Below are 14,281 nucleotides of genomic sequence, written 5' to 3'. Positions count from 1 at the left end.
AGGTAGGGGGCGAGAGGGAGGACTGAGGACCAAAGGGAGAGTCTAGAAAGGGAGACGTTATGGGATAAGCGCAGGTAAACCGTGAGGAAGGAGCGAGAGAGAAAGAGTGACGTTCAGGAGCGAAAGAGGCTGAACGGTCGGGAAGGAATAAACGTGAGGGTGAGCGAGTGGGAAAGAGAAGGAGAGGAGGAGCGAGCGAGCGAGATAAGCTGTTTTGTGCGAACGTGTGTGGAACACTAGTGGAGTAGAGGTAGGGAGTCCGAGACACGGTGGAAGTTGAGAGGAGGCGGCAGCGCCGTGGCGGCCATGTTTCTTATGCCGAGAGAAGAGAGAACGATCTGAGAGAGCTCCGAGAGGCTGCTTCGTTTGTGCTTGCACCGACCGCCCAAACTTTTAGTGGTTTAATCCTGTACCTGTTGCTTCGCATCAGTCCCACGTAGCGCGATACTCTCTTTGTTCCTCGGTGCCACGTTGAAAACATCAATAGCCGTTTTTGCTCTATTTATTCGGCGGAAAAGTTTTCTTTTGTGTGCTCGTGTTCGCAAAACGCAACGGCAAAACGTTGTTGTCGTGCGCGTGAAGATGCGAGTGTGTGCCTGAAGCCGGTGCGCGGATATTGTACAAATGTGTTTGCGAGCAGGAGGACACGGACAAGCCTGGTAAGTGGCCATCGACGAGTGCGAACGTGTATCGCGTGGAGCGCCGCGCGAGTGACGACGCGCCAAGACGAAAACGCGCGCGGAGTGATTGTCCGAGGCGATGTTCCGAGACTCTGTGATGTCCAAGCAATGACGTGTGCGTAGTGAAACGATGCCGATGTATGCCACCAGGTGAACAGACCGATAACTCCTCGCGGCCGCGCTCGCGCAAGATCCCGCCACGTCTTCGCTCTCGCGAAATCGCCAGCTTCGTCGCTGGAGGCACGCGAAGGAGGTAGCGAAAAGCGTGGACGACCGGGTGGCCCCCCTCCCCCGCGGAAGGGTGTTCTTCCAGAGAGAGAGAGAGAGAGAGAGAGAGAGAGAGAGAGAGAGAGAGAGAGAAAGAGAGGAAGAGACTGCGAGCAGTCCCCGGTACCAGCGAATCCGTCGAGAAATCGTACGCCTCGGTCTACGACGCAGGTGGTGACACTATCATCCGTTGAGATGTGATCCGGAACACAGGAGGGACGCTCAGTAGTTTGTAGTTGGTCCCCATCCCCCCTCTATCACCCCACCCCAGCCCCCTCGCGACCTCTACCACCTACTACTGCTACCACTACCTCCCTCCCTCCCTCCCTCCCTCCCTCCCTCCCTCTCTTCCCTCCGCAACACGTACGAGCGCGTGATAATCCACCTCATCTCACCGGTAAAGGCAACCACCGATCAACGGCTCTCCTCTCGTCGGATGCGTCGGCTACTGTATCCACGCGACGAGATTCTTTCCCCCTTCTAATGCGACCTCAACGAGTGAGTATTGTCGTCTTGATCTCTCGCTGTTCGTCTCGCTACTACTAGCGGCTTCCTTCGGCCATTGCTTGATTTTCGCGCCCGCGCGCGCGCGCGCGCAAACGAGCATGACCCTCACCCCGACACTCCCCCGTCGATAGCTGCGGGCAACCTGCGCGATGACAGGTGACGCGCAGGTGACCTACCGGTCAGCAAGTGGGTGCGAAGACGACCGCAGGGCTCATCACGGATCCGCGATATCTTCACCGGTAGATGTCTCACGGTACGCTTCTCGTCTTCTCGTGCGAAATGACGCTTCTTGCAATCTGTGTCGTGATTTTTTTTCTTTTTCACGATATCGCGATACACGCGATCGAAGTTTAAGAGATGTTAAGATGCTCGGGGATCGTCTCTTTCTTTCCCCTCCCCTTTCTCTCTCTCTCTCTCTCTCTCTCTCTCTCTCTCTCTCTCTCCCTCTCTTTGATGGTAGACTAAATTCTTCCCCGGATCTCTCATAGAGAGATTGACCTTTGGAGGAATGTTAACAATATGTACAGAATTATTACTACCAGGCTCTCTCGGCAAGCAGGGATCGTTTATTGACATAATAACCTTTGCGACAGTACAGCCGACCGTTCATGAAGACGCGTTCGTTTCGAGATAAATTGCCTGAAAATTGCATGCTTACTGCAACTCACGCGAGGATACGATCTCAGATTCGGGATTCTTTCTATCGCGACGTCATTGTACAAAAGTTATGTCGATCGATCTGCGATTGAAGTGCGGTGCGATTGAAAAGCGTCGACTATTGTTCGAAAACTATTCACTGATAGACCATGTCGCTCGTTTACCGTTCCTTTCATTCATCTTTTTTTGATCCTTTTAAACGTGAATATTAATCGTTGGGTTCAATGAAAAGTTCTTAAGCTATTCGAACTGCAGGTTCTTTCCCATTTTCGAAGTTTTCCCACAGGTCAAAAAGAACACTCATTTTCACTACTGCAACACCGTACCGCTCACAAAGGTCAACGATGACGATCAGGTAGTAGGTTGTCTTCGCGCGCGCACGCCCTCGGAGACAAAGCGCTCCCCAGTTATATATCGCGTATCTCGCCTGCACGCGCGGAGGAGAACTTCTCTCCTCCCATAATTCTCCCGTAACTACCCCGTCTACGGGCCGGAGCCGTCTAACACCGTTCTCAAAGGGAATCACCTCGAACTCTCACTGGGCTCTCTGGAAATTCACTCTCGACGCACTAACGGCAAGCTGCGCCGCACACCGCGAACGATCTCAGCGCTGTAATCGCAGCCACCGCGGCCGGGTTCTGCGAACGCGCGACGCGCACCGCGACGACGGCCTCTAGGATATCTATCGGCGGCAGGTGCAACGGGGCGCGGCGGTCCGGGCGAGCGAGCGAGCGAGCGAGCGAGCGAGCGAACGAGCGAACGAACAAACGAACGAACGAACGAACGAACGAACGAACGAACGAACGAGCTTGTCGCCGACAACGACGACATCGCCTCGCGCTCGCGACCGCTTCTCCGCGATCCGTCGAAACGGAGAGACGAGCTTACTTGTTCTTTATACGACTCACAACGGAGTCCACCGTCTCTGGAGGCATCGCCCACTGACGCGAGGCGAGGGCGTACAGGTACTTGAAATACAAACGGACCCACGGAGGTGGGTCCAATCTGATGCAGGGTTCCCTTCGAGAATCAGGTTAGACCGGCCGAACCTGCTCCTCTGGCTTCTCGTCTCCGATCCGCGGTTGTATACCGGCCCCGTGCGCGTACCTCCTTCTCCCCGGTCGCCCCAATCTCCTTCTTCCGCGTAGTAGGTAGGTACCTACTACCTACCTACCTACCTACTTCCCGCCGCCACCCTCTTCGGCTTCTCTCTGTTCCTCTCTGTCTCTCTGTCTTTCTTTCTAACAACCAGTCTTGTTCCTTCCTCGCGAGCATCACCGCGTCTCCGTTATTGACGGGATAGTCCGGGAGATGGAACGAGAGGGAGAGGAAGAGAGAGAGAGAGAGAGAGAGAGAGAGAGAGAGAGAGAGAGAGAGAGAGAGAGAGAGAGCAGGCGAGAACGCGAGACAGACGGATAGATAGCGGGAGAGGAGAGAAGAGAAGAGAACAAGCGAGAGAGAACCGGCGCCGTTCTCTCTGTGTATTCACTCTCGATGGTCCGGCTTCCTCGTTACGTCTATTATTATACCTGTCTATCCGTCAGAGCAGTGCCCGCGAGCTGAATTCCAGTTTTACGCGCGCGCCCTCCTCCGCGCGAGCTCGCCCGCGCGCGCGCGCGCGCCTTCCGACGTAGTAGTAGAAGCAGATGGGCGAGTCGGAGGGAAGAGCGAACCGACTGGTTTTGCTAACGCCATCCACCTGGGCGACCATGCGCGAGGACGTAGAATTCGCGGTGTCAGACTGGTTGACCGACATCCGCGAATCCTTCGCCCGGCGATAAGTGAATAACGCCGAACCTGCTCGCGACCGCGTGGTTCCGGTTTCGCGACCGCGCGCGCGCGCGGTGTCTTCTCTTCCTCTCGGTCACGTGCTCGAAGCCCGGCGGTTCCGCGTCGGCACCTACCTGCTATGCGGAAAACGTAGGACTACTTACCCACTTCCACCTCGGAGCCTGGTCGCCGGCTCCTGGGACGCAGCCGGTTCGTCCCGTTGCCCCGCTGATGAAGGGAGAGAGCCTCCTCGGCAGCCGGCCGTCGCTATCGCGCGCGCGCGCTGCGCGTCCAGCGCGGCAGAGATGAGTCGCCTCTTCTCTTCGTCGCCTTCATTCTCTCATCACCTTCCGGTTTCCTCGCGCGTTGCGCGCCTTACGACACGCTCACGCGTATCACGCTTGTTCAATGCGCGCGCGTACGCTTAGAAGTTCATCCGCGATAAGCGTAGACGAATAAGTGAGCGACGGAGATTTGTCGGCTCGAACGGTAACGATAAAAATGGGGCGCTGCTTGAATCTCGATAATCGGTAGACCGATGTTTCTCGCGATGCGTCTCCTCAGGTTTGCTTCTTTTTTATTTCACAGGTCCTTCCCGCCTACTTTTCTTCTCCGGTCAAAGATGTGCCATACAACTCTCAACCTGTGATAAGATACCCGATGACCTAAAGTCATTCGCTCACATAGACGTAGACAGATCTAATCAAAGACTAAAGACAGTCCGTGAATAACTTTTCTCGGACTGTGAAGGGGAATTTGCGGCAGAATTGCGATTCCTCAACGAGAACTGCTCCAGGAGGATTCCTGTGGAGCTGACTGATCCAGTCTGACGTCCCGAACGTTCGTCAGAATATCACGAGAGAAGAGAACTGAAAGACGGCATCGGGGAAAATGTCGACGTGTACCGACGAGGCCGACAACGCGCCCCTGCACATGCAGGAGTCTCTATCTCCGGTTAGTGTCGACTTTTTATTAATGAGAGATTCGTTTAATTTCAAATGAGGCTGAGTCTGATTGTGAGAGCGCTGCGTTTGCTCGCTAGTAATTTAAATGACGATGGTGCCAGGAGGAACCTCGACTAGAAAATCAGGCAGCCTCGTTTGATCGAATGCTGTGCGTGAAAATCAAATGATGCTTAAAAGTCGTAGACGAATCATGATAATACGTATAACTTGAGTTAATTCGATTCGCTAACAGAAAACAGAAATCATTTTCGCAGCCAATAATACATTCGGCGCTAATTAAGATTGAGAGATCTCGGGCTTTTAACGAGACACGACATTATTGTCGTCGCACAAACGCTTGTTTTTATCTTTAAAATTGACGAAATATAAGCGTAGGTACGACCTTCACCTGAACTGTTCTCCGTTCTCTTTTTCTCACGTTCCCAGTCCCTGTCGATAGAAGATATTTGCTGTTCTTCTTTTCTCTGTCCGTGCCAAATCCTACAAAATTCCGATTTCCCCCGTCCACTGTTGTAAGATGAACCTGAATAACATTTGACAAAGCAATTATTGTGACTTTTCGAAGTGTGTGGGTAAAAGATTTCAGTAAGAAAAGGGCCTAGTGATGTCTTGCTATTCTGTTTCGTGGGATCCACAAGCGTAGGACCTGATGAATACCTACTTATTCTATTTTTTCGAAAACCGAAACTTCGGTCGGTTCGGTTTACCTGCCGCAGACAATATATATCATCGCTATGAGGTCACGTAACGTGACCTCATAGCGATGAAAGCTATAGCTCGAACAAGACAAGACAGAAAAAATAGAAAAAGCGAAATCGATGTTAGTAAATATTTGTACAGCGCAATTCAGATTACATCGCCACAACACAACACTCTTAAGATCATTCTACAATACGTGTCGTAAGTTGTAAGCCGTAAGAACTGACCAATTACAGCCGATTATTTTTGTAATAATCGACTATGATTCGTCAATTCTTACGGCTTACAACTTACGACACGTATTGTAGAATGACCTTTATATTTGTACCAGAATGAACTGTTCGCTAACGATTTAATCTCACGGCTCATTCTTCAGTTTGACAATGGCGTTTATTTAACAATCATTCGCAACAATTTCCGTTTTTCTCCGAACTATCCCGGTACGAAATACAATTCCTCGATAGATACGTCAGATGACGAAGAGCCGAAAGAGCTCTTGCATCCTTGAAACGAGAATTCGTTTCAAATCGCTGCGGGTAGCTCGAGCTGGTGCGTCGAAGAATGAAATTACCAGCGGTTGCTCGAGAGTGAAACTCTTTGATCAGCTCTCCGTTATTCGGCCTGTGACGCTCACAAAGCTCTGAAGGAGCTCTCGTGTACGGCCGCGTAAATGCTCGTGGAATCTTGATGGGTAACCCCGAAGGGGTTACAGCTAGATCCCCGCGGGCTCATTACGAGTCCATTTCGTCGAGCCGCGGTTCTTATTGCACGGATTAAGTATTTTCAAGCGGCGACGCGCGCTCCCACAGTTACTCCAATTTTCTCCTTCGACCCGTTTTGTCCGCGAGAGCGGGAGCGACAAAAAGAGAGACACGCGCAACGACCGGCACAACGGACAGAAGGTCGCGAGACCGATCGGCGGATCAAGAGCTCCTTTCTCTCGCCCGTCAATAAATGTTTTATCGTTATGCAAAGGAAAATGATCGCGGAGTAATTCATGTAACATCCTGCGCGTGCACCGGGGGCAGGTCCCGGCGAGCGGTGCCAGCAGCAAATTTTCTCTATCGCATTAGAGGAAATTAGCGCGCGAAATTGTCGCGTTGCGACATCGCGCCAGCGTGCAGCAGAACGGCCAGAACCAGCGCTGTGCGCGCCGCGGGTGCTTGCATTCTGCGTCATTTTAATTTCTCTCTCTCTCTCTCTCTCTCTCTCTCTCTCTCTCTCTCGCGCGCGCGCGCGGAAAAATTCGAAAGCGCTCGGGCGGTATTTTAATGCGGTGAGGTTAATGAAGGTGTTCACTTTGCTATATGAAACTCTTTGACACGAGTTTTTACGATAAACCGCTGCAATCGCAGCGGTGGTCTCTCTCGTGCGCAGGCCAGGTTACCGATACGTCATTTTGCCAAGTCCTGAGTCCATCGCGCGAAATAACGCGCGTAAAGGACGAGAAAAGTTGAAGGCTTTTGAAGGGACGAGCCGCTTCACACCTGCGTCAGGCGCCTTTAATCAGCGTGTTTAAATGCGTTTACGACGTGCATCGCGCTCGAGCGTGTACCGGGTGTTCAAGCGGCCGTATAAATGCTTATTATCGCGCTTCCGGATCGCGAGAAAGACAGAGGGAGAGAGAACACGCGCTTCCTACGTCGAAACGTGGGCAGCTCCGGGCCGCGCCTCACTTTTCCATCATCGTGCGTGAATATACACGCGCGTCCCGGTGTCCCTCGCTAACAAATCGCGGAATTCTTTCGCGTCCGTATTAAACGAACGGTACGTACGTCATGCCTTACGGCATGATGTTCGTTCCGTTGTGTATTTCTACCCGTAGGCAAGACGTGCACGACGGAGGAAGAGATTTGCGCCGAGTGCGCGCCGATGACTCTTCAGATTTCTCGTCTACCTGACGGTTAAACGAAGGGAACCTTCGACGATGATCGCGCGCCGTTCATTATGGAGATAAGAAGTAAAGGCTCTTTAATAGAATTCCGAGCGACTGGTTATTTTGTATCTTCATTAACTTTTTCGTTAACCGATTCGTTATTGGGCAGTGAGCCAAAAGAGAGAAAAGAGGGGCAGAGAGAGAGAGAGAGAGAGAGGCAGTGAGGGGACGGGAGGAGAGAAAAGAGATAAAAAGGGGGGGCCCCCTGTATTTCGTGCGCGCGAATCTTTTCTCGATTCGAATGACTCATACCGATCGCAAAAACAAGATTGAGGAGCGCGCAAAAAATGCTTCGAAAATAAAAGCGGGCACTCGCGCGCGTCGACCGACGCGGACGCCGAAATATTTTACTTGCGAAATCATTCGCGGTCAGGGAAAAAGAATAAAGAGGGAGAAAGACGGGAAAGCGCGTGATGCGAGGCGATGATAAGTGACCGGCGGTGACGTTAATGAAATAAACATGCGCCGGTATGCGTGCATTTGTGCGTGCGTGCGATAAATTCGCGCATATTCTGGCTCTCCCTCTCTCTCCCTCCCTCCCCCTGCCCCAAATCCCACCCTCCTCTGTACTCGCGTCGGCCTCAAGTTTTACGAAATACTTAATATCTAGTTGCACAAAAGACTGGCAGCGTGCCCGCAACAATCGGCGAACGACGACGTCGTTCGAGCTGCGTCACCGCGCGCGATCGCCGAGCGCGATAAAATGCCGGCGCCGATCGCCGCTCGACGCGCCGCTCGCGAGCGGCAAAATATAATAATAACGAACCCGCGATATCGCGGCGGCGATAACGCAAGCGGGCCTCGCGAAAATACGCAACCGCCCCGCGGCGTCTCGCCGATCTCGCTCGATCTCGCGGGCGGCGCAGAGCCGCATCTCGAGATCGGCAACGACACACACCGTGTAGAGCCTGCAGAGCCCGAGATCAATTTTCCACGCGCCGCGCGTATTGCCCGGCAACGTACCGCGAAAGAAAAGCATCTAACGATTCCGCGTATCCTCGAGCGTGCCGCACGCAGCTGTGCGGTCGTGATCGGCAGCGGCCGCACGTTGCGCAGGAGGATGTCCGCGCAATCGCGGCTGAAGAAACGAGGGAGGAGAGAGAGAGAGAGAGAGAGAAAGACCTCTGGAGGATAACGTCGCGCGTTCGTCTTGGCTCTCTCGTTCTCTCGGCCGACAGACATGTCTGGATCGGTCACTACCGTCTTCGCTGCGCGCGTTGGATAAGAGCCGGCGATCGCGACCGCGGCCAGGACCAATTAACTGTTATTATGAGGGACTTGTTGCGCGCAGCATCCTAAACAAGACGCTGCGCGACCGTGGCGTAGAATTCGCGGTAGCCGCAGCGAGCTCTCGAAATCGCGGACGCGTCCGTAGTTTCTTCATCGGCGCCGATCGTTTCGGCGCGTTTCGTGCGCGAGTGACGGTCGTTCTCGGCTTCGCCGAGACGGCTCGACGAAGTCACACGTTGTTTCTACGCGCGTACGACATACAGCAAATAAGTCAATAAACCGCGGAACACGACCTCCGTTATCCGGGGCGATAAATAAACCATTCACGTTGACGCGTTATTCTAATCAGCGCCGCGCTACAAGATGGCAGATTAGATTCGCCGGCTCGTCCGTGACGGTGGGAGAAATATCGTCTGACAAGTGCCGCGCGGTGTAATCTGCGCGGAATCGCGAAGTGTAGATTTTTGCGCTAAACGCGAGCGTCGTCAGAGTCGCGCGCGAAACGCGCGGTAAAAAGCAGCGAACGAATCCTTCCCGCTTTCTGCGGATCGGCGCTGAAGAACCAGGCGCGCCGCGCGGCCGTCGATCCCGCCGGCTGTGCGAGCGCGATAAATTTCAGGCGACTGACGTGGGATTAGATTTCGAATGAAGTCGGTACAAGCTCGAGTATTCGCATCGGAGAGTACTTAACGTCGTGTAACGACCGCGGGAGGTTCGTGTCGCGGTCGCGACTCGCCGCGTGTTCGAGCTGATTAATGTCTCCCGGTCCAGGCATATCTGGGACCCTTGACATCGACGGGATACATCGCGATGGATGGCGCGCGATGTCAAGGATAGCTCGTCGCTGGTAGCGACGATGGCGTTAGGAAATGAATCGGGGAGAGAGAGGGGAGGGGAGGGGGGCCAGCGAGACTCGTAGAATCGGCGACGTGTCGCCGAGAATTACGGCGGAGAAACGCGTCACGGCCGAAATCCGTGACGCTCTCGCCGCGCGACGAGCCGGTGGATTTTTGTCAACCGCGCGATTACCGTTTACACGCATACACACACACGCGCGCATATGCATGTGTCACGGCTCTTCCATCTATCAGGCACGAATGCCGGAGCGCCTGAAGCGAGTGGATTCCGTGTTCGGCAGAGCCGATGAAAAAATTTGCCGACGCGCTGAAGGATAAAAATGAAATTGAATTGTAATGCAACTCGCGCTTCCCGCGCGGCTCCGAGCCGCGTAATCGTCTCGAAATAGCGACATGCGAGAAGCAGCGAGATGAAACGATATCGCGCGACATCGAGAGGCGATTCATAAAATGTGGAAAATCATATACGCCGTCTTTGTACGTCGGTTATTTACGTCCCGATGAAATTGCACGTTCACTACGCGCCGCGCGGTGCGACGCGTCGATATCGGCGAAATAATGGCATGTGCATTACCTTCGCGATGGACGTTGCGTAATCGGAATTAACATCGATTCGACGCGTTTAGCTCAAAATTACACGCGTACATGTGGATGAAAAACGAAGGAGCGGAGGCGACGTCGATCAGACAGAGAGGCAGAGAGAGAGAGAGAGAGAGAGAGAGAGAGAGAGAGAGAGAGAGAGAGAGAGAGGGAGGGAGAGACACCGCGTCGCCAAAAAAATATCGCTACACGCGTGGATCGCGTGTGTATTTTGCGCGAAAAAGCCGGCAGAAGGTGCGAAATTACGACGTTATTAATAATAAGTTTGTCAGGCCTGAATACCAGGGACGCGTAATCGCGAGATAAACATTGTTACCTTGGCGCGCAGAGACACGTGTGGTCTATTCAGAGGCTCGTTCGTCCATTAATGATTTTGCCCGTACTCAGCCGACCGTATTTCATCGCGCTAATCCTCGCGCTTAATCGTAGAGTCGCGTTATTCATCGGCCTCTGAATTTACGACGGTCAACGCGAGGAAATATAGGAACCGGTGACACTCGGGATTAAGTCTCCGCGCACACCGGAGAAAATAAGTAAGTGCGCGGGAAGAAGAAGAAGAAGAAGAAGAAGAAGAAGTAAAAAGAAAGAATAAAAAGAGGAAAGAGAAAGAATCGAAGGATGAAGAGGAGGAGGATAAAGATCGAGTAAGAGAGAGAGAGAGAGAGAGAGAGAGAGAGAGAGAAGGAGAGAAAGAATGGATTTTTGCGCTCGGACTAACGGCGCGCGTAACTCACGCGCACCTCCGGTGCGCGACCGTGCGCGCGAGCCTGGACGTTAAGAGGATGATTCATAATATTGTTAATTATGTTAATTGACGGAAACCATCGTGCTGCGCGGCGCGAGCTGCTGCAATATGCACGGGCCTTAATAGCGCTGCCACGTCGCTCGCTGTCACGTTACGAATGATGCCGCCGGTGACTGTATGGCATCGGCCGGCCGGCTCGAGGTCTCGCGGGTTTTCCTAGGAAACAGAAAAAAGGATGAGGGAGAGAGAGAGAGAGAGAAAGGGGAGGGGTGGGGGAAGAGAGTGAAAGAGAAAGAAGGATTCCTCGGTAACTTGCGTTACTGGCTAGAAAGCACGATAATCCGGCGACACGTGGGAAATTCCACAAACGACGTCGTTACCGTGCCGTATCCTTATCCTTATTATTCTTATTTATGCGGGTCAAAGGATTTCCGCGCGCGCGCGCGCGCTAACTTCGGGGACAGTAGGATAGGCGCGCATCGACGCGCGAGGTGACGAATCGTTAGAAATTGTCCGCTGAATGTACGCTCGTACATTCACGTTTCCCCTCCAGTTTGAAGTCGGTGAAATTTTATCATCACATTCCATTAGTGAGCTCTCCGCGGTATCTTCAGCCTTTCCTCCTTCCCCCTCTCTTGTTACTTTCCTATTGGGACGACCGCCGAAGATCTCCGCGCGGCTCACGGCGATCCGTGTCTACCGAGACGCACGCGCCGAGTTCGTCTCGGCTTCGTCTTGCGATATCCGCTGCGCGTGGGGAAACCAACGCTCGTGACGCGGGCTCCGTCTGATGCCGGCGGCAGAAGCGTGCGCGGTGAAGACAATATTTTCGTCCGGCTGAGAAGAAAATGGCATTATCTAACGACATTATCCAACCGGAGTCGTTGAGCCAACGTGCATCCAGTCTGCTCGCGGTCGCGCGGCTCTCGTTCGGTCTCGACAGCCGCGGTGAAAACTCGTCGCGTAACGCGCACGGTCTTCGGGCCGCGATATAAATCGCACACGGCACACGGAGCATCTGGATAACCGGGCGATTAGGTAATGACGCGCGCATGATGTCGCGGCAAGATGAATCGCTAACGACTCGGAAATGAAAGCCCAAGTGTGCTAATCCTTGATGAATTTCGCGGCGGGACGAAAGGACGCCGCGCCGCAATGGCGAGTCGCGAGAGGTGCAACACCTACCGGGTCACGTTCGTTCGGCCGTTTGATCGTTTGATCTTTGAGCGCGGCGCAAAAAGTTTTCCTCGGTGCGCGTTACCCGGCTAAACGGCGACGGTCGATTAATTATTACCGGGGGATGCCCGGCGGTAGGAGCGTGCAACGCGCCTCGCCGCTTTGGAGAGCGCGAATGCGAGATACGCCAAGATATTAATATAATTTCTATCGCGCGCGCGCGCGCGCACAGTTATTAGCATTCGAAAATGTTACGGGCATTGCGACAGCGCGGGACGACGGGAGCGCGCTCGGGCGTATAAATCCCAATGTCGCAAAGCCCGCGCGCGCGCCTGTTAATGCGATTAATAAATTAGCGCTGCCACAACGCGCTGCGTTAAACAGCGCTGTGCCGTTGTATGCCTGGTAAATGATTTAATCAGTCTGCGAGCGCGCGCGCGCGCGAGTGCGTAGTTTCGAGAGGGAAAAAAAAAAGAGGAAGAAAAAACGCGAAACGCCCTCGCGAGCAGCATTGTGCGCAACGCAAAGATCAAGGTCTCGCGCTCGATCGCGCTCGTTCTAACGCCACCACAATGTCGCTTTGCGCGGTTACGGAGCGCGCGTATTACGCTTCTACGCGCTTTCATTTTATCGCGCTGCGCTAAAAGATGATGCTCCGTAAGTAAACGTGTGCTCCCGCGTGCCAGTAAAATCGCGCCGGTCGAAACACCGTCTCCAATGTCTCTTCCCCTTCCCCCTTCTCTCTCTCTCTCTTCTTCCTCTTCTTCTTCTTCTTCTCTTTCTCTCCTCTCGCGAACGTCAGAGCCTCGGATCGAGGTCCGGAAAGTAAGAAGCCGAACGATGGCAGCGCAACGATAACGCGCTCCGTTTGCTCACGTTACAGGTGCAAGAGGCGCCAGTCTCGCCGGCATCCTCCTCTCTGAGCAACCCAAATCAAAATGAGGGCGATCAGCAGGTCATGCTAGCGACCATGCAACCGGTGAGCGTGCTCGATCTGCATGAACCGCCGGCGGTGCACACGCTTCACCCCAAGTACCATCACCACCGCCACCATCACCACCACCACCACCACCATCACCACCACCACCAACAGCAGCAACAGCAGCAACAACAGCAACAGCACATCCAGGGCGACCCGGACGACGTGCAACAGCGCGCCCCGGACGACCCGGATGGACGCGTGACTCCCGGCGCCGAGACGGACGCGACCAACGCGAGCCTCGGCGGCAGCGAGCACAAGATGATCGATCTCATCTACAACGACGGCCAAAAGACGGTCATGTACACCCACGACAAGGAGATCATCTACGAGAACGAGGCGGACCGTGTGCAGGTGGTGGAGTACCCGCCGCCACCTCCGTCGCCGACGTCCCCGTCGCCCCCGTCGGCCGTCACGAGGGCGGCGGACCTGTTGCCGCCGACCTGCATCACCCCCAGGTCCGCTTCGGCGGCGACCGCCACCGCCCTGCATCTGCACCACTATCCGCATCTGCAGCTGCAACATGAGGACGACCTGCCGCCGACGGTGCGCCACGCGGTCAGCGCGACAGTGCCGAACTGCGGCGCCGCGACCACCACGACGACGGTGCTGGTGCTGTCGGAGCTCGTCGCCACGGACCCGACTACCCAGCAGCTGACGCTCACCGCCGCCGCAGCGGCGTCCCTTCGTGCCGGGTGAGTGCTACTTTGCATGCATCCTACGCGCCCGTTGTCATTGCGATCGCGGGTCCTCGCGGATTTATAGCGCGACCGACGTCAATCTGTTGTCCGCGACGCTTCTCGATGTCGCCCGTCCCGGGTAAATACGATCCCGGTGAATATCGCCGCCATCGCGAACCTGGAAGACGCACGCGCGCGCGTGCACGTCGATTCTGGGAAGCGGTTAATATTTATACCGATGCATAAATATTAATCGTCAGCCGACGTCAGCGGATCGTTAGAGGAAGTAGGAGAAAAAAGTCTTGCGAAGCGTGTAGATGAGAAAGAGAGAAGGGGGGATGAAATTACAGACATACGTCGAGATGAATGGAAGCTCTTCCCGCTTCGAACAACGATTAGGGGGCATGGAGAGGAGGCAGCGGCCTGCGCGTACGACGGCGTAATTCGACGCGACGTGGGGATTTGAATGCCGCCGAGTGTGCTTATTAGCCTAATTTATTCGCATTCCAAAATTGCTCGGACGCGCGCGCGCG

The 14,281-nt window shown here is 54.3% G+C and overlaps 2 protein-coding genes across 2 annotated transcripts in view; both read left to right on the top strand.

The window, feature by feature from the left end:
• Positions 1 to 4,803, top strand: part of LOC112589227 (uncharacterized) — a 41,330-nt gene extending 36,527 nt beyond the window's left edge. The window contains exon 4 of the mRNA XM_025301624.1: positions 4,470 to 4,803. Coding sequence (XP_025157409.1) covers positions 4,470 to 4,612 — 143 coding nt within the window. The 3' untranslated portion in view covers positions 4,613 to 4,803. The remainder of the gene's footprint in view (positions 1 to 4,469) is intronic.
• Positions 4,773 to 14,281, top strand: part of grh (grainy head) — a 114,524-nt gene continuing 105,015 nt past the window's right edge. The window contains exons 1-2 of the mRNA XM_025301623.1: positions 4,773 to 4,835; positions 12,973 to 13,763. Coding sequence (XP_025157408.1) covers positions 4,773 to 4,835; positions 12,973 to 13,763 — 854 coding nt within the window. The remainder of the gene's footprint in view (positions 4,836 to 12,972; positions 13,764 to 14,281) is intronic.

This window comes from Harpegnathos saltator, unplaced genomic scaffold (genome assembly GCF_003227715.2).
Source record: "Harpegnathos saltator strain DR-91 unplaced genomic scaffold, Hsal_v8.6 scaffold434, whole genome shotgun sequence".
NCBI classification, from domain to species: domain Eukaryota; kingdom Metazoa; phylum Arthropoda; class Insecta; order Hymenoptera; family Formicidae; genus Harpegnathos; species Harpegnathos saltator.
The sequence above is the reverse complement of the archived record's forward strand: the minus strand, read 5'-3'. Positions and strand labels throughout refer to the sequence as shown.